Source organism: Lynx rufus, unplaced genomic scaffold, assembly GCF_022079265.1.
Source record: "Lynx rufus isolate CCGP_SWC_20201006 ecotype Redwood Valley unplaced genomic scaffold, mLynRuf1.p SCAF_8, whole genome shotgun sequence".
NCBI classification, from domain to species: domain Eukaryota; kingdom Metazoa; phylum Chordata; class Mammalia; order Carnivora; family Felidae; genus Lynx; species Lynx rufus.
The window spans coordinates 66816959-66843323 of NW_025814896.1; the positions used below are offsets into that span (position 1 = coordinate 66816959).

Consider the following 26365-nt stretch of genomic DNA (forward strand, 5'->3'; position numbering starts at 1 on the left):
ACCATGCTCCTCTTTTGAAAGGTCTGTATGCTGTCTCTGGGCCTCTTCCCGAGGGGGCAGTATGAGGCCGTGCAAATAGTGCAGGCTTTGGAGACAGAGAGGATCGTGTTCAAATCCCTGCCCGCTCAGTAGCTGTGTGACTTTAGGGGAGTAATTTGCCCTCTCCATGTCTCATCTGTACCATGGAAACTGTCACATCCACCCTTTACAGGTGGCTGTGAACACCAGAGCTGAGCAGTGTTGCTGCCTACCACGTTGCAAGTACCTGATGAATGGCAGCTATCCCTGTGACAGACCCTTCAAAACAGCAGGTTCTCAGAAAGCACATGCTTTTGTGTTTTTACCTCCATTTTTCAGATTCAGGGGTAGCCAGAGCCAGGAAGATGAGTGTTTAAGAGACAGGGGAGACAGAGTGCCAGCAATCCTGCCGCTAGCCTGTGGAAATACAGAAGTTTCGTCCTGTTCCTCCTGGGAAGGGAAAAGTGCATTTTCAGTGGAGCAGTTGACAATAGGCCCTGAGCCCCATGGGAAGGGACTGAGGAGAAACTGGAGAGATTCAGAAAGGAACTTTCTCTGGTTCCCAGGAAGAGGAAGAGAATGAAATGCCAGGGGTACAACGTCTTTGGCCCCATGCGAGATGAATGAGGCAGCCCTTGAAGCAGAAGGCAGCCAAGCAAGAGCAAAGTGTGTAAGTCAGAAGCCTGTCTGTGTAGGGACCAAGTCAGGAAGACCAGAGAGCCATTAGGAACTTGTGAAGTCATGGGAACACTTCCCTTACTTCCGGAAAGCCGAAGCAAAGGGTCCACACGTTAGAACCTTCATTGCCTCCTTTTCCCAAAGGGTCAGAGAGGAAGAGAGTGAAGACCCACAGAGGGCAGCTGTGAATCAGGTAGCTCAGAAAGATCCAGATGTAGGCTCAGGAGACCTGAGTTAGAAACTCCATTCTGTCACTAGCCAGGTGGCCTCGAACAGGTCCCCTAAGCTCCCTGTGCCCCAGAACCTTCAGCTGTGAGACACCTGTTCCATCAGGTGGCAGCGGTGCTATGATGCACCAGGTTGCACTAAACCTCTCTGGAATGGCAGGGGCGTGGAGGGGGTCTCTATGTGGGGTTCATGGCGAAGTTACACGACTGCCATAGGTAAAGGAGATATTTAAAAAGTAGTGTATCACCGGAAGGAGAACAGCTGAAAAGAACTTTAAAAACCTGTCACCCTGGAAGAGTGTGGTTGAGCAAGGAGGGCCCAGCACTGTAATCTGAGCTAATCTTGCAGAAACAGCAGCCCCAACTGCAGAGCCACCAGCTGCCAACTTTTGAGGCCACCATAGGAAGTGTCTGGAGACTGAAAAGGCCAAGTGAGGGAGTCCCGGGGAGAAAGCTGATGGGGGTGGCTATAGATGGGCAGCTCAGTCAGCCCCTGGATTAGAGCTGTGGCTTTCCCATTGGAAGCTGAGACCCGTTCGTGGGTTGTGAAATAGAACTCTTTCTTAAGAAAAAATTGAAATAGACTATCAGAGAATAAGATGGAAAAGTATCATTCTGAGTGTGTTACCCACAGCAGGGGTGAGTATTGTTACAAAGGGTAGGTTAGTGGGTGTAGGTCTTTGTGTCCTGGACTGTGGATAGAGGGTCAGAGGGTTTGACCAGCTGGCACAGTAGACTGCACAGGGCTGCGGAGACCCAGCTGGTCCTTCTGTATTGTCTCCTTTTCTGAGGCAGGAGATAAAAGGCAGGCAGTAGTACCCCCTTTGGATTCCAGGACAGTCTTTGATGCCACTTCCTGATTTGTCAGAGAGGTCATGTACAAGGGGGCATGAGGACTTTATTCAGATGGCACTTGCCACATCTGTCAGGCTGATGCCTAAGAGAATTCTGGAAGATGCAACTAATTATAGATAGAAATTCACTAGCTAATGATAATAGTTTACATTTATTCAAGCACTGCTCCGAGCATTCACTGTGTCTTATCTCATTCAGTCCTCCCAGCAACTGCCTCACAGACAAACACTTGTCACACCATTTTACAGAAGAGGGAACTGAGGCACAGCAAAGTGAGGTGACTTACCCAAGGTCACACAGTTAGTAAGTAACCAAACCAGGATTTGAGTGTGAGAAGTCTGGTCCCAGGGCTTGTGTTCTCAGCTTTCAAGGCTGCCCTGCTATCCGTGTGGAGAGCTTATTCCTGACTGTGGAACTGAGTGTGGACTTGGCTGGGCACTTAGTATTTCAGAACAAACATGACAAAGCCACTTTCTCAAGGGCTTTAGGATTGCCACTCATGTCTTAGATGAAGGGGAATGGTGCATTGTGTGTGTACATATTTGTTTATGTGTGTGTGTAGTGTGTATATGTGCGTGTATATACTTGTGTATATATATATGTATACTTATGTAAATATATAATATACATATTATATATTTATATACATATTTCTTGTTTTTAAAATATATTTAAAATACATATAAATCTTGGGTTTGTTTTGTTTTTGTTTTGTTTGCTGTGACAGCATTTTTTCCTTTTGCTGACCAGTTAGAGCTCCCATCTATATTAATACTGTATGTTAGCATGTTGTACGTTGACATATTTAAAACAATTGATATTTTTTCCCCTTCATCATCACTGCAGTGACTCCTCATGCAAAAAGGCTGCTTTGTAATAGGTGGTAGGAACCAAAATAGTGTTGGGCATCTAGGGAAAATGGTATATTCAAGCTTTGTGAGTTTGATTTGAGACAAATGCTGACACAGTGCTTAAACTACATGGACAAACAAGGCTGGCAAGTACTGACTGAGGAAGGCTCCTGACCTGGGGGTCAGAGTGGACCACAAGTTGGACAAGTTAAGGATGTATGTTTTTAGTTTATTTATTTACTTTGAGAGAGAGTGTGCAAGTAGGAGAGGAGTGGAAAGAGAGAGGGAATGGGGGAGAGAGAGAGAGAATCCCAAGCAGGGTCCACACTGTCAGCGCAGAGCCTGATGTGTGGCTCGAACCCATGAACTGTGACCTGAGTAGAAGTTGGACACTTAACTGACTGAGCCACCCAGGTGCCCCTGTTTTCACTTTTTAAAACTAAAGTGTGGCGAGCTCTTCTAATCCAGAATATGATGTGTGTGAACTGGAGAGTAACTTCTCCCTGTTTGCCAGTAATTGTTGAGCCTTGTTCTCAGCACCTTCCCTACCTGGGAAGGAGGAGATAGAAGCCGGCATTTGCTGAGTTGAAGGACATGGTCATGGGAAGAGTGTATACACATGGATGTAATTGGTTTCTAGATTCTTTCTGTAACTGGTAATTGGTGGTTTATAAACAAGCTTGCTCCTGTTTGGATGGGGCATAATGATGCCTAAAGACTGTACGCGATGAGCCGTGTCAGCAATGGGATGTTAGGAAGGAGGAAAGGTTGAGTTTACTCACTTAACCCTTTTCTTGGTCCCTCCTGACCCCCATGCCCCCCGCCATGAGTCCTCCTTGGACAACCACAGCCACATGATTGTCCTTCTGTTGGAGCTCCAGTAGCCACATACCAGCATTACACAGGGAGCCTTAATTAAGAGCCACCCTGTTCACTTGCGGGGTTTCCTTGTGAACTCACCCAGGCATCCTGCCCCCTTATCACTGGGTTCCTCAGCTAGGCCCATCACAGAGCCTGCTGCTGCAGAAGCCTTGGTGGAGGTTTGTGAGGAGGAGCAGTTGGAGGTGGGGTCCAACTCCCCATTTTGCAGAAGAGGACCTTTGGGTCCTCATAGAAATTAAGTGATTTGCTCCAGGCCCCACAGCTGTCAGGTGCCAGGTGAGTATCAGAGTCTGTGTCTGGGAGCTCATCTTCCAGGGCTTTTCTCTCAACCTGGCTCTGACTTCAGGCCCCCAAGCCCACCCCCACCCCCACCCCCACCCCCACCCCCACCCCCACCCCCCTGCCTCAGGTCCTGCTGGTCCAGGTGGTGCAAGGAAACAGATCTTAGCTGCTACAGGCTTGGCCCCCCTGGCCAGCTGAGATGGGCAGCAGGCAGCTGAGGAGTTTCCTGAGCTATGGCCTTTCCCCAACTGTGAATCCTAGGGCCTGATGGTGTCAGAGCTCAGGTCCCTGGACCCCCTACTCCTCTCAGTGACCAGCCCACCAACCTGGAGGTGGCCTGCTGTCCAGGCCAGCAGCTAGAGCACCAGCATGAGGGGGCTGGAGCACTGCCCTGGTCGGGGATGGTGGGCAGGCCACACAGGGATTCAGTCCCCCATCCGCCATCTCTGTCTGGGCTGTCAGCTCACATGTTCTACTTCCTTGTGTTTGGGTTCTGTTGTTTCCCTCCCTTCACAGTGGGTTCTCTGCTCCTTCAGCCCTTTCCCTGCACAGAATGTACCCCGACTGTGCACAAAGGGCAGACTCCCCAACTAATCTCCCCTCTGCTGATGGCCTCTGTCTCGGGATCTCAACTCCACATTCCAGGGAGGGAGCGTCCACCGTCGCCCCGGCTGTGGCCAGTGGTCAGGCCACAAGATGCACAGAGCTGACCCTCTCCTGCCAGGGTGGGGTGGCAGGGGACAAGAACAGGGTAGAAGCAGCACTGGCACGAGTGTCAGAAGCCAACTTGGGTTTGAATCTTGCTCCCTGGTTGTCTGAATTTATGGACCTCTGCTGGGGGCGAGATGCCCCACACAGGGGGCCTTGACATCTGGATGGCAGCGGGGCTTGGGGTATGGTCCCTTCAGCCCCCTAGCTGTGGGGCGGCTCCCATCTTTGTTGTCAGGAACACTAAGACCAGTACACTGCCATGCCAGGCATGTGGGCAGATGCCATACCTGGGCTGAGGAGGAGGGAGGGGGCCTCTTCAAGGCCTGTGGGCCATGAGTGGGCATGGCTGAGACCATCCCCCAGCTGTCCCCCGTCTCCCTGACTAGCCTGACCCCCGTGGGAGCCCCTCTTCGTGTCACGTGACACGTGTGATGGTGTGTGTGCACGTGACCTGCGCCAGTTGGTTCCTTTCCAACCGGAACAGTTCTTCCTGCTCCCGGGACAAAAACAGCCTCAGGCCTTTTTCCCCTGAAAAGTTTGAGCTCCCTGTGTCAGGGAGCCAGCTCACAGACAGAGCCAGAGTGGCAGCCTGCCCACTCTGCAGGGTGGGCGGTGTCCCCAGGGCCCAGTCCCCGAGCCCTGCCTGCCCCCCACCCCCACCAGCCCTGGCTTCCCTCTCTCTGCCACATAGGGCAGAGACAGACAGAGGCTCCTACAGAGGCCAGATGATGAAAGGAGCTTTCACCTGCTGGCCTGGTCCTGGGTCCATGCTCTAGGCAGAGTCCTTTTGGGGGAGCTAGAATGTCTGGAGCGAGGGAAGCTTTCTCCTCTGACACTGATCACAGGTCCTTGGGTTGCAGGGAGGAGTTCCAGGGAGTCGCTGATGGAGGAAACAGCCTTGATTCTTCCACTCCGTGGTTGTGTGGTCTCAGACAAGCCACGTGGCCTCTGGTTGTGCTGCTCACACATGAGGGATTGTAGTTCTGAGTGTCCCAGGCTGGTGACTGAGTCCAGGAAAGCCCTCCCACTGACCTTTGCCTGTCCTCTTTGCAGCTGGAGGAGGCAGAGCACTTTGCTTCGATGGTGATCGACCTGAGGGAGGAAGCCGGAGAGTTCCTCTCCAAGGGCTACCTGGCACTGGGTCTCACCTACAGCCTGCAGGCCACTGACGGTGAGTGCCACAGCCTAGGGGCATCCGCTTGGGGGGCTCAGACTTCCCAGCAGCCTCTCAGGCGTCTTGTCCCACCAGTGCCTACCCCCAACACATCTCCATTGAGTGCAGACACACACACACACACACACACACACACACACACACCTCAGTCCAGTTTCCAGTCTTTTACCCAGACTTCACACTCTTAGACATGCCCTCTTCATGGACCCAGTTCTCCCCACCCTCCCAGGCCCCAGCTCCTGGGCAGAGGAGCTCATACCTGCCTCTAGAACTCCTGTAGTGCTTGTAGTCTGTACTGTGCTGCCTGCCCGAACCCCATGGTGTCTTTCTTCTGTTTTGCTCTTGCCCTCAGCACTGCTGTGACCTTCTAGGGTCTTTTAACCCCCCCTTGACATGTGGCATACTGCTGGGTACACAGTTGGTGCTTAATAAATACTTGTGCTTGGCGGATGGATTCCACTCCGGCCACCCCAAACCTGGCATTCTATCCCCAACCCTGCCAGGTCAGCTGTGTGTCCCCCCACCCCCCATCGATGAGGCAGCCACCTATTTCTGTGTCGTTGCAGGAAGGGGAGTTATGGGGCCCCATGCAGACCAAACCTGGAAGAGTAATCTGACCAGGGCTGGGCTGGGGCCTGGATGACAATCATTTTAAAGCTTCCCAGGTAGTTCAGTCTGCAGCTAAGGCTTCAAACACCTGCCCTTAAAACGTAACACTTAAAATGTGTTAAAGTGGTGGGGCGCCTGGGTGGCTCAGTCAGTTGAGCGTCCGACTTCTGCTCAGGTCATGATCTCAACGGTCTGTGGGTTCGAGCTCAGAGCCTGGAGCCTGCTTCCAATCCTGTGTCTCCCTCTCTCTCTGCCCCTCCCACACTCTCACTTTGTCTCATTCTGTCTCTCAAAAATAAATAAATGTAAAAAAAATTTTGCCAAAAAAAAAAAAATGTGTTAAAGTGGTTAAAAAAGAAGAAGCCTGTAGATAAGGAAGCCCGAGGAGGCATGTGGTGGTAACCTGTCTCTCAAGGCTCAGGTGGCCGTGGAAGGCCCTGGTGTGGCAAGAAACACGCCGGGAAGCTGGGGCCAAGTGGACACCTCACACCTACCCCTGGTAACGAGGGCGGTGGGTGGCATCAGTCTGGAACCACTGGAGTGTGCAAGCACTGGCCAGATAGGGCCCTGGTGGGGCCTCTCCCTGCAGAGCCTGAGTGGCCTGGATGGGGCAGGGCTGGGTCGGCACCCCTTCAGCAGCCGCTCATGGCTCTGTCTCCGTCTTGTCTCCTGCAGCGACTCTGAAATCCAAGCAAGACGAATTGCACCGGAAAGCACTGCAGACACTGGAGAGGTGAGGAGGGCCCCGCCACGGCAGAGGCCCGAGGTAGCACATCCACATGCTTTATCCCAGTGAGCCCTCTGGTGTAAACTGAATGGTTTCCATCCCCATTTTATTGACCAGGACACCCAGCTCGGTGGGCAGGTAGAGTGCCCCCAGGCTTGGCCCCTGCCCTTGGGAGCTTAGGCCTCTAAAATGGGAGTGATAGCCCATTGTTGTTGTGATAATTATGTGAGATAACTAGAGACGCACCTTGTATTAGTAGCAGGGACACAGAATTGGTGTTTGCCTCTTCCCAGCCCAGTCTTCAACCAGAGGACTGTGAGAATCACCGCAACCCCCACCCCCACCCCCTTGCTCAGAGATATCCTGGCAACCAAGGTGGGGTCCTGGAGGGAAGGAGGGGAGGGGATGCCAGAGAAGCCCCTCCCCTGTGGTGGCCCTCCCTAGGCCTCCTCCTTGCTAAGTCCCTGACTCCATCCCAGCCTTGGGTCCCTCCCAAGCATCCTTCTGGGCTCCTCTGGCCTGTTGCAGGGCTCTGCCCTCCCAGCCCTGTGTGTCTTACTCCTGAGGACTGATGTGGAAACTGCTGGTTTGGGGCCTGCCCTAGACTCCTGTGCCATCTTTGTGGGAACATGTAGCACATCCAGCCCCTCTCTGGGGCAGGTTGTTCCTGAACCCAGCGAGTCAGAAGAGTCTCATCCCCGCCAACCCCCGCTGAGCTGCCTGGGCTAGCTCTTCATTCCCAAGGCTTCTCTCCCAGAGAGGCCATTCCCAGGCCCTCCACGCACAGGAGTGTTCCCTTCTATCCTGTGATGGAGAGGTCAGGCTTCGGGCTCTGTACAAGGCCACCGCAGGGCCTCAGCCAGGCTAACAGTTGCCCAGAGTGAGAGGCAGTGCCCATCCCCCAGTCCTCCCCTCCCCAGATGGCCCCCCACCTCAGCAGAGCCAGCCCTCTTGGAGGCTGCTGCTGACGGGCTGCCAACACCATCTTCCCCTACCAGGCACCCTCTGAGAATCCTTGACATTTTGCCCTGCGGCACCCAACACAGGGCTGGCACACTGGAGGCGTACATCGCACACTGGGTGCTCAATCCTCACTGACTGACCTGTCGCTCCCTTTCCCTACACAGAGCCCAGCAGCTGGCGCCCGGTGACCCCCAGGTCATCCTCTATGTCTCCCTGCAGCTGGCCCTCGTCCGCCAGGTGGGTTGTCATATCTCCTGAGTCCCAGGTCCCCGAGGGCTGCGGGTCTGCTCCTGGCACCACTGCTGTTACTAGCCACGTGACCCTTTGCAAGTGACTTAACCTCTCTCAGTCTCTGTTTTTTTATCTGTTATCTGAGCATCTTCATACGCCACCTCAGAGGGACCTAGTAAGGATTGAGTCAGAAAATGTGGTAGAGCCCATGGGCACACAGGAAGGGATTATTCTCTGTCCTCACACTCCCTTGAACAGTGTGGTCTCCTGAGAAGTTGATGAGTGACCACAGGAAGTATTTATGTCCTCACCTCCACTGGGCTTTCTCCACAGATCTAGGAGAGCAGAGTGACTGACACACAGCTGTTTCTGTGGACCCCAGAGCTTGTCCCTGGCCTTGTGGACAGTACCATTAGGCTCAGCCTCTAGGACCTGGTAGGGGGCCTCCTATCCCCTGGCCACCTTGGCCCCACTGGAGCTACCACCACAGCCCAACCCACCTTCTTTCCCAAGCTGAGCAGCTGAGCTGTTGGTGCTGTGAGGACACTGGTCCGTCCAGGGATTAAGGCCAGGCAGTCATCCATCCAGTGGGTCACCTTTCATAAAAGGGCCAGGGCTCCCGTTCTCCCAGGCCCTTGGGAACCTCTGCTTTTCATGTGCGTGCCTCACATAGGCTGGGGCTCGGTGCACACCCCTGGCCTCCAAAGCAGGGCCTCTTGGCCTTGACCCAGTGAGCTGGTCTCTGGACCGTTCGGGGACTGCAGACAGCCTTGGCGCCCACAGCACAGCTCTCTGTATCTGCACCAAGGGAACTGGGCTGGCCTCTAGACTGTTGGAGAGAAGCCAACAGAGCCTCCATCCTCTGGTGGTCAGGTGATGGCGGCCCTGGCAATCGTGGGTGCTGCTGTGCCCCTCTCTGAGCTGGGTGAGCCCTCCATCTGATGAGGAGGGTGCCCTTGGCCCTGTTTTATACTGCAGGAACTGGGACCCTGCCGAGCTTCAGCTCAGCCAGCACTGAAGCCAGGTTTCTGCTCCAGAGCCCATTCTGCCCCCATTAGACATGCCATGTGGCTCTAAGCATCCTGTGCCCTGACTCATTTAGAGCCTTATCTGCCAGCCTGCAGTTGGCCTCCTGGTCTGTGTCACCTCCTAGCCTCTGGTGTTGTATTCAGGTGGTCCCGCGAGCTGATTCTCCTGGCTCTGGGGTCACCTGAGTGCTTCATGCTGCTGTCTGCTTGACCTTCCTCTCAAGCCCTGCAGCAGCCTGGCTTTTCCCCTCACTGCACCCTTACTCCCATCACTGGGACCCCCATGCCCATACCTTTGTCCCAGCGCCTGTGTGTACCCTGACTGGATTCGTCACTCATCTCTCCCTGTCTCCTGTCTCAGCCTTTTTCTCCCCAGTGGCCCTGCTCTCCTTCCCTCTCCCTTTTGCTGCTTCTCTCCCCTCCTCTTGTACCTGCCCACCACCCTCCTCAACTCACTCTCCTACCTCCACCTCCAGGCTGCCACCACCTGTCCCAGCCCTTTTCCCCCCTGTGCCCCATGGCTCTAGACTCCAGGTCTTGGTTGAGGCACTTGGTACCTCTCTGCTGCTCTCCCCAAGGAACATCACTCTGCTGTGGTTTTGCAAGGAACACAGTCAGAAATACCTGAGACCACTGTATTTTAGCCTTTTGTATAAACACCAATCAAGTTCATGATAAACCTTTGGTGATATCTTTTTAATATCTTTAATTATTCAGCCACCTCTGGTGAATGGTGTCTGTCCTCCCAGAGAGATGGCAGGGCTAGGCCAGTGGAGCCTGGCACCCATTTTCCTTGGGGACTCCAGACCTTGGGAGCCTCAGGGAATGGACTCTGGGCTAAACCTGGCCTGCCTGGGTCTCTGGAGCCCTCCAGCCCATCTTGCTTGGAGCACGTGTGGCTGCCTGAGCAGTGACAGCTGTGGATTTAGATACTCAGCCCAGGATAATGGGGTGCTCTGGAGAATCGCCAGGGAGGAGTAGCCTTACGGAGACACAGGCAAGCTGAACCAGTGACCACTTAGCTTCCTTCACTTCCCTTGAACTTTCCACAAAAGGGAGCTCCCGTGGGAGGAGTCTCAGCCTGGCACTAGTGCTCACAGCAGGTGAGAGGCTGGGCGGACCCCTGGCTGGGGCCAGGTATACCCGGGACCATAGGCCCCTCAGGGAGCCTGGGAGGCCCACGTCTGAGGTTCGGTAAGGAGCAAGACTTTCTAGAAAAGAATCCCGAGTTTCCTGGGAGGATAAGGCCCTGACGTGGGTAGGGTTGCAAGAGCCGATGCAGCTGCCAGTCCTGAGGGTGTGAGAGAACACAACCCTCATGATGAGAAGGAAGAGGCTTACCTGCTTGGTCGCTGCCTGGGCTTTGGGGGCTTGAAGAGGGAAATGCACATTTTCACTCATGTCCAGGACGGTGCAGACGTTTTCTTACATCGTCTCATTCTCTCAGCCTCTGTAATGGGCGTGAACATAATCCTTACTTTGATGGCTAAGAATTGCAGCTCAGAGAGGCTACCCAAAGGGTCCAGCTAGGAAGTGGCAGAGCTGGGACCCATGCCCCCAGCTCACCCCAGAGCCTAAGCTCTTGCCACTATGACCCTCGGAGTGGGAAGAGGTATTTGTCTGCCAGCCTCCATCACCACATAAACCGTGCGGAGAAGAGGCCATCTCTCGGTCTGTAGCTCATGACCTGGGTAGCTTTCTTACAGCCCTGGCATCTGCCCAAACCCTTTGTGCCACACCATAATCCTGCTCCCCTTTAGGCCTGAGCAGCAGTGACTTCCCAGGCCTGACTTGGGACAGCAGACCCCTCTTGCCATGTCATTAGGGTGTGTTTTCTCATCAGAGCATGAGCCCTCCCCACCCAGGGCCCAGGAGCTCACTTGAGTCCGCTATGCCCTTGTTGGCAGGTGCTGGCACCAAAGTCCTGGGGGAGGTTGGGCCTTGGAGAAGGTCACTAAACTGGCAGTTTTCTCTGGCAGATCTCCAGTGCCATGGAGCAGCTGCAGGAGGCCCTGAAAATGTGCAGGGATGATGCCAATGCCCTCCACCTGCTGGCACTCCTCTTCTCTGCCCAGAAACACTACCAGCATGCCCTGGATGTTATCAACATGGCCATCACAGAGTATCCAGAGAACTTCAAGTGAGTTCCCTATGGACACTACAGGGCTGGGGGCCACCTGCCATAGACACAGGTGCCCATGCACACCTCACCCTGCCACATAGCCAGCCAGCACATACTGATTAAGTGCCCTACTGCATGCACACTCCTGGCTGGAGGGTCAAGGTGGGGCATGGAAGACGTGTGGGGTCAGAGAATGGCTCTGGCATTCTGTGCCAGGAAGTGTCAGGTGGGGAGTGGTGAGCTCTCTATGGCAGCTGCAGGCTCCATGCGAGCTCTGGGGACCACAGAGGAGACTGTGCTCGAATGCACGTGCTCAAGCTGCTTCCCCCCGCCCGCCTGCCCCGGGCTCTGCATTTGAGCCTTATGGGGACACTGACCTGTGTAACTTAATCATAACCCTGGCACAGCCAGCCAAGGATGGATTCTAACATTGGCTTGGCTGGTGGAGGCCAAGTGAGCCATCCCCCTGCCTCCAAGCAGGCCACTGGCATTGGAGGAAAGGGGTTCTCTCCATCCAGAGCAGTCCCGGCCTCTCCCTCCATCCCTGGCTCCTCCGCACCCCCTATTTGCCACGTTGCCCAGATGCCCCTCTCTTTGGAGCAGGGTTCATGCTGCATTTGGCCCAGGCCATGGTGGGTGGGGCAGGACTAGACTTTCCTGCCCCCACCTATACAGAGAGGACCTGCTGCCACCCAACTAGGACACTGGGGAACAAGAGCCATGCTGGACCAGTTGAGGCAGGAGGTGCATGGCCCGCAGGAGGGAATGAGGAGGAGGCCAGTTGTCTTTTGATTTCTGCCCTCCCCCGCCCAGACACGTGACACTGGATATAATAGACCTTGTTTATCTGAATCCTGTGAACAGGGGATGAGGGGTCCCTGAGTGCCCCCATTCCCACCACATTCCACCTTCAGGTCTGAAGGAGGGCTATGTAAAACCAGCGAAGGGCAGTCCTGCTTCAGACAGCAGAAAAGAAGCATGGTCCTGGCTACCTTGAGGGATGACTCCATTGGCAGTGAAAACAGGTTCATGAAGAATTAGGGGGAAATTGGTGGGTGCCATAGCCATGTTAGGTGACAGAGGGAAGCCGCTATTGTCCCAGCCCGAGGAGGTTCCCTTCGTGTGGGGAGCGTGGGTGTCCACCTCTGTCCATCCCTAGCCCATCAGGGGGCAGGGCCGGCTTTCCTGTGCCTTTGGCCTCCTTCCGAGGATGCCGCGGGGAGCTTTGCCTGTGGACTCTGCGGGATGGCTTTGTCCTCGCCAGGGCTCAAGAAAGGTGCTTTGGGAGCAGCAGAGTGCCCTTAATGTAAGCTCCCCAGTGTGCCCCACTGAAGAGCAAGCCCCCAGATCAGTTCACTTGAAAAGGTAGGTCACTCGGGGCGCCTGGGTGGCGCAGTCGGTTAAGCGTCCGACTTCAGCCAGGTCACGATCTCGCGGTCCGCGAGTTCGAGCCCCGCGTCAGGCTCTGGGCTGATGGCTCAGAGCCTGGAGCCTGTTTCCGATTCTGTGTCTCCCTCTCTCTCTGCCCCTCCCCCGTTCATGCTCTGTCTCTCTCTGTCCCAAAAATAAATAAACGTTGAAAAAAAAATTAAAAAAAAAAAAAAAAAGAAAAGGTAGGTCACTGAGGGAATATTACAACACAGATGAAATAGTGTGTGCAGACAAGAATGAGTTACCTTGTCTCATTAATCCCACACACAATACAGCAAGACCTACTGTGTAGAAGTTCATTTTTTACTTTCAGTAGAAATACAAAGAGGACCAATGTTTCTTCTCTCCCGGTACCAGTTACCTCGCTGTTTTCCTAGCTATGTCCTCACAACTGTCAGGCAGGGCCTGCTACCAGCTGTGTGTGTGTGTGTACTCTGTTGTCAGGCTTTGATGGAAAAAGAAACCTTCCCCAAGAAAAGCTTCGAATCCTAGAGTGGGGAGGGGCTCCTCGCCCTGCCCCCAGGTCAGAACAGCCGTCACAGAAAGAGAGGTGAGGCCTGGTGTCACACATGGTTTTATCAGCAACTCCTTTTCCCAAGTGAAATCTTACATGCCAGTTGAGACGGTGTGGGAACAGAGGGGAGCAGAGCTGTCCTGATGGAAGCAGGGCAGGGGACTGTCATGCCATGCATCTGGCCCTTCCTCGGACCCCCAGTCCCTGCAGGGAGCTCTCCCCTCAACCCACTCCAGCGCCTGACGTCTCACTGCAGTGTCTCCTCCTAACTTCTGGGCTGAATTCTTTCTGCTGCCAGAATCTCATCCCCTGGCCTGAAGTGGGGAGGCTAATGGCACTTCACACTGTGTTGTGGGGGTGAGCCCTCTGGTTCTGCCTCAGCATCCTGACCCACCACAGGGGAGGTGCCTCCTGCCTCCTGGGCTCCGGGGCCTGGTGAGGAAGCCCCCTGCTCGGCAGCCTTTCCCTACTGTGTGGGCAGTGTGTGTGCCCTTCCCCTCAAGCATGCTTTCCGCCCCTCCCCGCCCCCTCAGGTGCACACTCCTTCACCTGGAAACGCTTCACTCACTGCAAGGACCTTCATGGGTGGTGGGGGAGGTGGTCCTTGCTGAGGTTGGTGACTCCTCCTTAGGAGGTGTGGGTGGGCTTTGGGGCCTCCAGGAATGCCTAGAACCAAACTATAACATTTGTGCCTATGTGTGTGTATCCAGGGAGATGACTTTCAGCAGATTCTCCAAGGGACCCTAAACGCAAAAAAGATGGCAAGCGCTTCCCCAGTGCAGACTGGGCTCTTGGTCAACTTGTAGGATAATTGTGCCCCTTTGTGTCAACTGTGCCCCTATTTCTTCAGGCAGGAGCCTTCTGAAGGGACAGCCTCTGCATGAGAACACAGCTGTCCCATCCAGACTAGACTCCACGGGGTCACTGCTGGGGCCTTGGGAGCTTGGGCCATGGGGCTGGCAGCAGGGAGGCATCTTTGAAGTCCAAGCCCAAGAAGGGGAAGTGTTTGAGTCCCATCCCTAGGGTTCTTCCGTTTTGTGTCACTGCAGAGAGGCCTGGGGACCAGAGCATCCCATTCTCTGTGATGCCTCACTGTGCAAAGCGTGTCCACTGGGAACAGTGGGGATAGAGAAGCAGTGGCAGATTCTTTATCTCTAAGCCACCGTGAGCCCCTCACCTCCATGGCCATGAGGATCTCTGTCTTGATCAGAGCCAGCCCTAAAAGGCTGCAAAACTAAAAAATATCTACAGGCCACGTCTGGCCTTCCGAACTGTGAGACAGTGCATTTCTGTTATTTAAAATTAAGAAAAAAAAAATCAACCTTTAAAAAAAAATACATATATAAGAAGTTGGGAGTGGGTGTGGAAAATCCACCTACCATGTAGCTCTGTGGGGTGGCCATAGAGCATGACCGTGGCTTTTTGCAAATAAGGCAATACTATTCCCCACAGATGAAACCACAGAGCACAAAAACCCATGGATTAGCAGGAAATGTCATTGAGTCCATTACCGGCCAGGGATCACTGACAAATGTCATTGCTCTTTCAGTTAAAACTGCATCCTGGTCCCCCAGCTGCTCCCTGTGCTGGGAACAAGCTGTGTGTGGCTCCAGCTGTTGCCATGGCAGAGAATTCAACAGCCGGTCCAGTAAATATCATTGCAGTCAAACAAAAAGATCAAACCCCCTTCACCCTGACCTCAGTGCCCCCAGTGAGGTGTGTATGCCACCCTAAGAGCTCCCCACAGTGTGCTCCTAAGTGGCTGAGGCCTCTTAGAGGCTCTTTTCTGTAGAACCTGCCTGTGCATTGGCTCCCAGAGGCTGTCTTCATGAAGGAAGAGGCTGGCAGGCACATGTCAAGTATAGAGGAGGTACGGCACAGGGGACATGCCAGTGGGTGGGATGGAACCCTTTCCATGTGAGCTTGTCCCTACGTGAGGGCCACAGTTAGGTTCCTGCCCTCACTGGGTCATGCTCTTAACCTGTGCCACTTCCAGCAGCTTCCTCATCTGCCAAAGACATCTGTCCTGCCTCCCTCTGCCTCCAAGGTCTGTTGTGAGACTCGGGCAAGAGAAGGTCTCACAGTTGGTTTAGAAGCATGCTCAAGGGCAGCAGTGTGGGGCATTCTGGAAGGTAGTGCACCAACAGTGTAAGACAGCAATGTGGCAGCTGAGGGTAGGGTGTGTGATGGGCCTGGAGCTGGAGGAGGGAACCGTTAGCAGGAGGGCAGGGAGGCGCAGGCCGAGGCAGGAAGCCCTGTGGGAAGGTGTTGAAGTTCCTTAGCTGCAACGGATGCTACCCTTCCTACAGGCAGTCTTAAGACTCCTGGAGAAAAACCCAGCCCTCATGGAGCTGAACTTCTGAAAATCCCCCTAAATTCAGGGATTAGAAAGCAAAAGCAAAGAGGATCTTGATTTCTGTGCTGTGGGATGACCTTTAGTTAATGGAGCTCGGGTTTAAAAGGCAGAAACGTGATGAGGCAGAGACTGATGGCCCCGTGGGGACAGTGTGAACCTGGCACGGGGGCAACCAGACACCCTGAGCAGCTTCCTGAAATCCTGAGGGCTTCTGACTAAGCCCTGGACACATGTGCTGGTCGGGCCGTCCCTGGCCAGCCTGCAGGGGGCCTCAGGGGGGCAGCAAACTCCCTATTTGGACCTGGGTTCCAAGCCAGCCAGGCGGTGGAATGTGAGTGGTCTCTGTCCTGTGTAAGCTGGAGGCTGCCTGTGCTAGTCCTTCCTCCTCATCCAGGCTAGGGGAGGCAGCTGGGAGGCTCTGCTGGGGAGGGGCAGGAATATGGGGTCAAGGGGAACGGACCACTGATAAGCATGGTTCCTGAAGCTGGGGCTCCATGGGCACTGGTTTTAGGTAACAGATTCCTTGTGCTTTAGTCAGTGCACTTGTAGTGAGGGTCACCATGGCAACCAAACAAAATTCCTAGGCTAATGATGGGAGCTTTCCAATAACCAGCCTGTCAGTCACTGCCCCCACCCCATGTCTGGCAGCCTGCCAGACCGGTTTTGAAAGCCCAGACTGTGGGTGGACTGGTGGGTGCAGGGTCAGGCTAGGCCCTTTTGGGAGTTTCTGCCTGGCCCAGCCCAGGATCTGGGGGACTTGGAAGATCCTAGGGGAAGGTGTATCAGAGTCCGGACGCACTCCCCCGGTGCAGGAATAATATGGCCCTCTCAACAAGCTGGAGCTTGTCATGTATAAACAAACTATAGGCACGGCCATCTCCCCCAGGAAACCTAGGCTGTTTTGGAAAATGTTTGAGCTGATAACTAGGCATGAGCTGGGGCCAGATGTTGGCTGATTGTAGTTAAGGTGAGCTATGGCCTCAAGGGCACTTCTCTGATCTACCTGGCCTGCCTCACCTTTTTCTCAGGTTGCATGGGATATGTTTCTAGCCGTGCATTCCACCAGGCAGAAGGATCAGAGTCCTGGGCCTGTCTTAACATTTCTGACTTAAACCCAGTGTGTTTATTGGATGGCTCTTACTAGGGACTTGTAGTAGATCAAAAAGACACTTAAAATACCAACACTCCAGTGAGGGGGCTGGAATCAAAGGTATTAACACAAACATAGTTTATCACTTTGCTGGATTCATTAAACATTTTTGGCCGCCACAGCCCCCAGTGAGGACAAGAGCCAGGGGTTAAACTTGCAGGCCATGTGGCTGAGGGAAGTGTTAAGCCAGGCGTAATCACTGGCACCAGCACTTTCTTCCCCAAAGGTCAGTTCCTCATCAGCTAAGCTGGTTTGACATTCAGCATTTCCCTTCACTGGTTGTTCTGTGGAGCCTCCTGTGATCTTGCTCTGTGTGACACTGTAGTCAGACAGAGTCCTCAGTCTCCCCATGGCAGTCTGCTTGTGCTCAGACAGGCGGGTAGATGACCCAGGTTATTTTGTTTGTTTGGGGTAGAGAGAAAGGAAAGGAAGGTATTATTTGCAGTTTTTTCCAAAAGGAATTCTTTACTTGTTGAAGTGATTTTAGCCCTTGGTTTCCTGATCCTCACTCCCTGATCTCCTGGCTTACAACATTTACTGGAGATAGGCACTGTGGCCGAGCCCCAAGAGAAAGCCTTTCTGCCTCTGGGAGAGAGGGCATTCTTGCCCTTGAGGCAGGGCTGGCCTCCCTGCTACAGTGGGTGGTCGTAGGGTCCCAAGTGTGTGCTCAGTGGGTTGAGATTATAGACTAAGATGAAGGTGTTTGCCTCTTGGTGTCTTATACTAGGTTGGGAGCCTACCTTTGTTCCACCTAGGGACCTTCTTTCTGGATGTGCTTCCACTCCTGAATGGTTATGGAAAGGCTCTGCATGGTTTGTGTTCTTATCTTTCAAGATCACGCATTTGTGTTTGTAGAGTCATCTGGAGATAACTGGAGGTAGCAGTAGCTGAGGGAAGCAGGGCCTGGAGGCCTGCCGGGTCAGCCTTGGGTCTGCACAGATAAGAAGGCCTTGCCATGGGGCACTTGGGTGGCTCAGTCGGTTAAGTGTCCTTCTTGATTTCAGCTCAGGTCATGATCTCACTGTTCATGGGATCAATCCCCACATCAGGCTCTGTGCTGACAGCGAGGAGCCTGCTTGGGATTCTGTCTCTCCCTTTCTCTCTCCCTCTCTCTCAAAATAAGTAAATAAACAGGAAAAAAAAAAAAAAAAAAAGAAGGCCTTGCCATGCAGCCAGCCATCAGAGAGTTTAGGGAACCCTCTCAGAAATGCCCTGAGGCTATTCTCCAGGCAGGGGCAGGACTTTTGAAGCAAGGAGGAGCTGATTTCAGGAATCAGAAGCTTGCTGGCTATCAGGGAGGTAGGTTGGGCAAGGGAGGGGGGAGCGGGGCATGGCGGAGAGTAGGAGAGAGAGTCTTAAGCAGGGTCCATGCTCAGCTCGGAGCCCAACACTGGGCTCAGCCCCACAACCCTGGGATTATGACCTGAGCCAAAATCAAGAGTCAGATGATGTTTGTCCAACTGAGCCACCCAAGTGCCCCAAAATCGGTTCACTTTGAATGAATTCATTAAGAGGTGAGGGATCAGTGTGAGCCTTAAAAGATTAGGGTACATGGGTCATTTAATCCTCCAGACCCAAGGTAAAATCATTGGTTTTTACAGCTAAGAGCTGCCATCGGGGTCCCTTCCATGTTTGGGGTAAGTCTCTGGGAAGGGAAGAAAGCTGGGCTTCACTATGGCCTTTCAGGGAGGTCACTCCTCTTAGAGTCACTTTAAGATAACACCCTCAAAGAGCATGTGTGTGAGTTTAACCAGTTAATTTCCCTGGTGGAGTCTCTCAGAGGCATGGAATTTGGTAGAGTGTATGTGACCTGTGTTGCCCAGGACCTGCCTGGCTTCCTGGGCCACTGGTTAGAGCCAGGTGCTGGAGCCTGGTGACCCCACAGCCTGAATGAGGGCAAGGGGGTGAGCCAACTCCTACCAGAGGGCCTGCTTCTTCCCTTCCCCTGTCCCTTCCCATCCGTGGGTGGGGCCTCTGTGCCTAGTCAGCTGGGCAACCTGCCCCACTTTCAAGTCCTCATCCCTGCTGGGCCAGCCTTCCTCTCTAGCTACCCTGAAAGCCCCCCACCCCTCACTCCTGTTGGTCAAAACTGAACCACTCCATTGAGTACTGGATTCTCTTCTAGTTTGTTCCCTGATTGCCTGGGATATACAGTTTGAGCTTCCCCGTGGTGATGGAAGCATCTTCAGAGCAGACTGTGGCCTGCACCCTGCCTCCCCCTCCTCCCTGTGGGGGACCCACAGCTGGGCACCCACACACCGCAGTAGACCCTCCGACGGGTAGACCACAGGAATCATTTTGTTTGTTACTCTGGAGGGAAGGAGGGAACCCACAGGGATGTTGGCGTCTTACAGCCCTCATTCCACTTACCCTGTTTTGTTGTTTGGGTGTGTTTACTTTTTGCTCTTTGCAGCCCTCCTACTTGAAAAGATGAAGAAGCTAATGGGAAAGCTAGATGATATCTCAGGGTCAGACAGCTGGTACAGGGCAGAGAAGAGGCCAGAACCCAAGCCGCGTGGCGGGCTGAACAACCCTGAGACGCTCGAACCCCGTGTGCTTCAATAATAACAAGACAGCAGTGCGCCCAGTGCGTGCTCTGCACCAGACATTGCTCTAAGCACTCTAAATGCATTAACTCCCTGATCCCCTCAGGGACCCCAGGAGATAGAGCAACCGTATTACTCTCACTTTACAAATGAAGGCATAAGTAAGCAAACTGTACGTCATCGTAATCGAGGCTGGGTGAATAATGGCAGGTAGGGCAAACCTGGATCTAGCGCTTTATCAAGTAAGAACGCCCTGCTAGGCCTTAATGTGCATTGTTTCCACATAACAACCCTCCCTCCCCCCTGCCCCTCCCCGGCCGGTATACAATACTGTATAAAATGCTGTCATTCCCATTTTACAGATACAAAACTGAGGTTCTGAGAAGTTAAAGTGACTTGACCCGGTAGTCACATGGCTAGAAAAAGGGAAACCAGGGTTTGACTCGAATCATCAGACTGGGACCCTGCTTTTCAGCACTGAGTCGGACCTGGGGCATGTAAGGTGGGGCCCAATTCCTGTGTATCCCTGGTGCAATGTACAGGCTCTGGCCTCCTGGCCCAGGAGTTAGACTTTCCAGAGGCGTGGCCGCCTGACTCAAAGAATAGCCTGCTTTTTCACTCAATTATGTGTTTTCTGTAAAAATAGAACTCTTCATTAAAACAGCACAGCACAGCCATCAGCCAGAATTACTAATTACTGTCCTTTAAAGAGATAATTCCCCCTTTTGTGCATTCGCCACACCTGCCGCCATCCCCTCCCCCACCATGGAAGGCTCCCACAATGGTCAGGAGCCAGAGGGATGGGGCTGGTGGGACCACAAAGAATGAACAGTTCCACAGGGCGATGCAGCCTGTCTTCTTGGGACTTCTCTGAATCTGGGAATGCCCACAACTCTCCAGAGGCCTCAGTGAGTCCCTATGGCTCAACCTCCTTCTGTTATTCAGCAGATTTGTTGACATTAGGTCAGGCACTGGGGATACAAAGAGAAGAAAGACATGTTCCCTGCCGGTCACGGGGTCCACTATGGAAGACTGGCAATGATGGTGTGGACTCAGGAGACCTGTCTTGAGGGGTGGCTGTGCACCAGGGCTGCCTTTATAGGCTCTATTGCCCTTAGTCCTCCCAGCAGCCTTCCTGGGTGGTTCCGTTACTGTCCCAGGGAGGTGAAGGCACTTGCCAGGAGGTGCCAGGGCCTGGGAGTGCACCTGCACCGTCTGTTTCCTCCCATTTGATGGGGAACGAGGCACGGGCCAGAGGTGGGTCCTTCCAGTAGACAGCAATGGCCATGTTCGGGTGTTTATTGCATATGTTGAGAATTTTATAGGGAGCCATTTTCAGGAACATGGAAGTGAAAATGTGGACCTGTTGTGCTTGCCACCCACACGGCCCACATCCTTCCCTGCAGCCAGCTCTTCTCTGCTGGTATTCCCCGACCTCCAGGAATGGGGTGCTGGAGGGAGCAGCCAGGGAGGGGACACAGGAAAAGTGATTGGAGGCTCCTGGAAAGGGGAATGGACAAGATGACCTTTGACCCCAGGCTATTGCTTGCTTAGCTAGAGCCATCTTCACAAAAATATCCCCCATTTACAAAATAATTCTTTTTAAAAAATATATATTTTTTGGAAAGGCTCACGTTCACCCAGTTCCGAAGAGGCTCACCCTAAGATATCTCCTCTTTATGGCAGTGGGAAGAAAAATGATTTGTCTTTGCCTCAGATGGGAACGGCTCCAAGTCTTAATCCTTTTGACAAATAATTAGGAGGCTGATCCTGCCCCAGGAGCATGGGCCAGGCAGGGCCCAGGAAGAGAGGGAGGAGAAGGATGCCAGGCTGACCATCATTCTTTGAGAACCTCCTTCATCAGCTGCTGGCCCAAGCGACTGGGAAGATGGTCAGAGATGCCCCGTGGTGACACCCGGAGACACTGGCCTTGCTGGTCTCTGTCTTCCCCCACAAGAGGAGGGCTGGCCCAGATGCAGAGGGCTGCAGACAGACTCTGCCAGGCTGAGACATTTCATGGTCCAGCAGGGGCTGGCTCTGTTCAGGTCAGCTGAGCATCTGTCCGTGCCCCCAGGGTGCTGGACTGTGCAGGTGATGCGGGAGGTGGCAGGTCCCTGCCTTGATCAGAGCACAGTGGTAGATGAAGTGTGTGGGGAGGATGATGGCTGAGGGAGCACACAGCCTGGGCATGAGGTGGCCAGTGTGGACTACCATGGCTCAGGTAGCATTCTTTGGGAGGGTGTGGGCTCCTGGGGAGTGGCCTTGTGGCCTCACTGGGCCTCCCTACTAGGACCAGGGCACACATGCCACTTCGACTGGACAGGACTGTGGAGTCCAGGACCCAGGACTCCTTCCTGTAGGCCCAGCAGCCTCACCCCTGCAGCAGGACAGAGCACATGGTGTGTTTACATAGACTCTTGCTCCTTCCTCTCCCCAGAGAGAACACTCGCTTTCACATCTGCCTTCAGATGTAAGGCGTGGGAAGAGCATTCAGTCTTGTAAGACCTTGGTGTTTATTCGGTATGGGCTTCCACAGCTTGACACACAGGAAAGTGCTGGCAAGAGGGGGTGCTTCAACCTAGTCGGCTGGGGCTCCGTCCATCCCCTCCTGTCCTCTTCCTTTCTCACACCCTTCTTAAGTCCCAGGAGCCACAAGGAGGGCCCCCTGCCTTGCCAAACAGGCCATGAGGTTCAGGGGTTTTCTGGGAGCCTTCAGAGGCATGAGGCCTAGAAACTGCTTTTCCGGGCTGTCTACACCAGCAGTGTGAAAGCAAGAGTCCCTTCCCACAGCCTCAGCAGGCCCATGCTTGAGGACTGAATGCAGCTGCAGTTTCTCAGCTGCTGCTTATAGGTCATTGCAGTTCATCTAGTGGGAGACCTCACTCCTGTTTTACTGGAACCTGTGACATGCCCTGCTGGGTGACCACAGAGCTGGGGCTTTGTCTCAGGTTTCTCACTCCTAGGCCAGTGTCTGTCCACTCTGAGCGACATCACAGTGCAGGGTCTGAGAACAGCAGCGTGGCCATTCCTCTCCCACAGTGGCTTCCGTCAGGGTGTGAGAGGGCTGCTAGGTGCCCATGTTCTGGGCCTTCCTGTCTCAGAGACATCCCTTGGTTGTACTTCTGGCTCTGCCTGGGTGACTGTCTTCCAGGATGAAGACCCTGAATCACAAGGAGTCAGACATCTTCATGTCCTACCCAGAACCCCCTGCTGCTTCCCAGGCTCTGTAAAACTTTGCTTCCAGACATCTTAAAACAGACTCGGCCGGCACGTTGCTCGTTGGCTACATGAGTCCAGCCCACTCTGCGGTTATGAGGCACCAAGTGAACAGATTTCCTCTCCTACCTCCTAACCAAGACCCAGCAGTGGGAAGTGGGGGTGGTAGAAATCAGCTCTGATTTAACATGGACTGTGAGACCCCTGAGTGTGGCCAGATGGTTGTAACAACACACATTTTCACAAACTAAGCAGACACCATGCGCTCGGCTCTGTGCCGGGCACTGGAGAGGCGAGGAGGACCCTGATGTGGGAAGCAGGGCCCTGGCCTGCAAGTACCTGCCATCCAGGTGGAGACACGTGGCGGGACACAGGACAACATAAATAGTAGTTTTACCATCTGTAGGCGGGACCAGACACACACTGTGTCCAGATTATTTGAATTTAAAAATGCTTGATATAAATTTATCTGTGTTATTAAACTCATAAGCCTATGTGGCAAAAAGATAAATATATAAAAACACATATATAGATAGATAATATCTAGAGATATAAGTCTATACTGTGTAAGTGCTAAGTAAAAACTACTGAATATTCAGAGAAGAGCAAGGGTGGTCACGCTGGAGGAGGACTAGAACCACCGAATTAAAATAGTGGGCTTTTTTCAAGTCTCAGAATCCTTTCTTCAAATGACGTTTTAGATTCATTTTGGTGTATAAAGCAGGCATGCCAGGGACTGGGCTGAAGGGGTGGGGTGCCCAGGAAGCACCAGGTTCTGATGAGGCTCTGGCCTCTTGTGTGGGCTGGAAAGTGTTGCCCACCAGCCACAGTGGCACACCAGTGCTCTGCCAGCCTTCTTGTCCTGTTGTGCAAAGAACTGGGCCACCCATCCTGGCCAAGGGGACGGAGAGGAGCCCTGTGCTGTGACAGGGAGTGGGGGAGGGCAGGGGAGAGAGTTCAGCAGTGAATTGGATGCATGCCAGCAGGTGTGCAGATAACCAAGTCCAACATAATGAAGGCTCTCCAGAAGGGGTATGTGTACAACCCCCACAGGGACACACAGAAGGTCAGAGGGTGACATCTGGTTGGGAGTTGGCCGGATGTTGGAGGGAAAGGGGAAGTCCTAGCAAGAGCGATGACATGAAGCAGGACACAGATGAGTCCAGGAGCCTGTCCTCCAGTTCAGGTTGCTAATACCCATATGAGCAGCACGCGGGTGCCCAAGGGCATGGGAGGAGAGGCGGGAATGGAAGGTGGCTGCACAAAGGCACTTGAATTGATGTCATGGACAGTCAGGGCAGGGTTCTTTGTTGAGGAAATTCCCTCTTGGCACTGCTGAACTGTGATACTAAGGAGATCTCAGGAGCTAATCTGGAGCCTCCCAGGATCCGGGAGTGAAGGATCTGACCAGAGGGTGACTATTGGAGCGCTTGCCCCAGCCCAGAAAGGATGTGGTTTGGTTGAGAAATTCCGTTCTGGGTCACTCACACTAATGGAATGTCAGCAGCCGTGAGGATAACAGCCTGTGTTGGTAGAAGACACTATGCCAGCTCAGCTTTTAGCCACTTCTGTTCTAGGCACATGGTGTGGTCAGGTCTGCCACTCATCCTGGCTCTCAGGGATGCAGGGAACAGGAGGGGGTCTGGGCCTGGCAGAGAGGAGCTGAAGAGGAGGCATGTCTGGGGAGATGGGGTACCAGGGCAATGCTTCGGGGCTGGTCCGCCCAGGGAGCTGTCCCAGGAACCAGCCTGGCCCCACCCTAAGTGGCCTTGCCCAGGGGACTCTGCTGCTCTGGTTGTCTGAAGGGGGGCGGGGAGGGCAGCCTTAGAATGGACTTGAGCCTGGATGTTCCCCACACCGGCAGGAAGGGGTCTTCACGCCTCATCAACACCTTCTCCAGCCACTGGTTCCCCCCTTCCCAATGCTTTACCTCTCCCCCAACTCCCAACCATGTGCCTTCCCACCATCCTTTTTTTTTTTTTTTAATCCTTTTAGGTTTTATTTATTTCTGAGAGTGAGAGAGCATGTGCGCACAAGCGGGGGAGGGGCAGAGAGAATCCCAAGCAGGATCCACGCTGTCAGCACAGTGCCCAACAGCATAGAGCCCTTGGGTCTCAATCCCACAAACCGTGAGATCATGACCTGAGCTGAAACTGACTGAGCCACCCTCCTTTTCATCAAACACCAGCCCCAGCAAGATCCCTTATCTCTTCCTTCATTGCACTGAGTCTGATCCAGTTGATTATCACTTGATAATCAGCACCTGATTAGCTGGGCAATTTGTCATTTTTAGCACTAATTGTTATCTTGAAGGCAGAAATCATGTTTTCTACTCCATATTCCTGAAGCAGAGGTTCCTAATACTTGTGGAGTGTTGGACCCTTCGAGAATCCAGGAAGGAAGAGTAGGGATGGCAGATCCAGTTTTCCCCAGCAGCTGCCCACCAAGAGGCAGAGACCATGCTCCTGCCCAGGCCTGTGCAGTCTAAACTGTGGGGACCCCAGTTTCTGGCCTCCCTAGGCCTCCCTGTAAGCCAGCCAGGCAATTCACTAGTAGATGTTCTAAGGGCACAAGGCATCCTAAGGGTCTGAGAAGTCTCCCTGGAGAAGGTGGGATATAAGGTCAAGCTTGAAAGGGGATGAACATGGAGAGACGAGGCCAGGGGAGGGTGGGGGTGCCAGGGTCCTGTGAGCAGAGGCAGAAAATGCACATGCATTTTTGAGGAAAGGTGAGGAGGAAAAATAATAATTGGCCAGAATTCAAACCTCCTCCTCTGAAAAGAGAACTGGGGCAAATTCCACTCTGATCTTCATTCTGTAGCAGCAAGTCACAATCTAAGAAAAACAAGGTGTGAGAAGCAAGGAGCAGAGTGAGGCCATCAACGTCCTTCATCAGGCTGGAGGCCCAGGTCTCAGCACAAGGTCTCAGGCCAGGGCTCCAAGTGCGCGAAAAGGTCAGAGGGGAAAGCTCCCAGGTGGAGGCTGGCCTCCCTGTACGGTGCCTCCAGCCTCAGATCACAGGATGCACCCTGTCTAGATGCAGGACTCCACTTCTCTGAGGGCCCGTGTGCCAACCTCAGATGGTCCAGCAGAACTAACTGGGCAGCGATCAAGTACAGGGCCTGACAGTCATGTGGGTTTGTCCCAACAGCGATGCCAGGATTAACAGGGCCTCATGCTCACCGCCCAGTGAGAACCAGAGCCACAGCCTTGTTTGGGTCTCAGTGGCTCAGCCAAGTTCACATGCTGCCCAGGCAGCTGGTGTGCATCAGTGTGGCTGGCAGTACCCACAGTATAAAGAATGCAGTACTTCCACAGCCATTAGTGAATCGCCACTGCCTTGAATGTCCTTAGTGTCCCCGGCTGCCTTGACCCTCCCCTGGGACCCCAATACTCCCTGACAACTGAAAGGTCAACACCTGGCACAGCAGGTCTCCCAGCCCCCCACCCCCGCCCCAGTTATGGTGAGCAGTGTTCTAACGGTCTCTGCTATGTCCAGGACAGAGGAAGGGAGCTGTCGGCCCCTCCTGTGGTCCCACCTTCTGGTGGGAGCAGCCCTTCCCCTCTCCTCCCAGCCCCCTTCAGGGCCACATCCCCACATCCAGCAGCATCCTGACCTCAGAGGACGCCCAGTTTTCAGGTTGAAAGAGATTCTGAAGTTGCTGCCTCCCTTTGCAGAGCAACTGTGTTCCTAAATGGCGACTGAATAGGACTTGGTGTCACTTGAATCCTATTGCACATATAAGGGGAGCTGGCTGTTTTAGGAAATCCAGTGAAGAATTCTTTGGTAAAGTA

The 26365-nt window shown here is 53.7% G+C and overlaps 1 protein-coding gene across 4 annotated transcripts in view; it reads left to right on the forward strand.

Annotated features, from left to right (window-relative positions):
* TTC7A (tetratricopeptide repeat domain 7A) overlaps positions 1-26365 on the forward strand; it is a 120542-nt gene that overhangs the window by 65720 nt on the left and 28457 nt on the right. For all 4 annotated transcript variants that reach the window (XM_047068490.1, XM_047068489.1, XM_047068491.1 and 1 more), the window contains 4 exons: positions 5558-5675; positions 6963-7020; positions 8142-8214; positions 11216-11376. In XM_047068490.1, coding sequence (XP_046924446.1) covers positions 5558-5675; positions 6963-7020; positions 8142-8214; positions 11216-11376 — 410 coding nt within the window. The remainder of the gene's footprint in view (positions 1-5557; positions 5676-6962; positions 7021-8141; positions 8215-11215; positions 11377-26365) is intronic.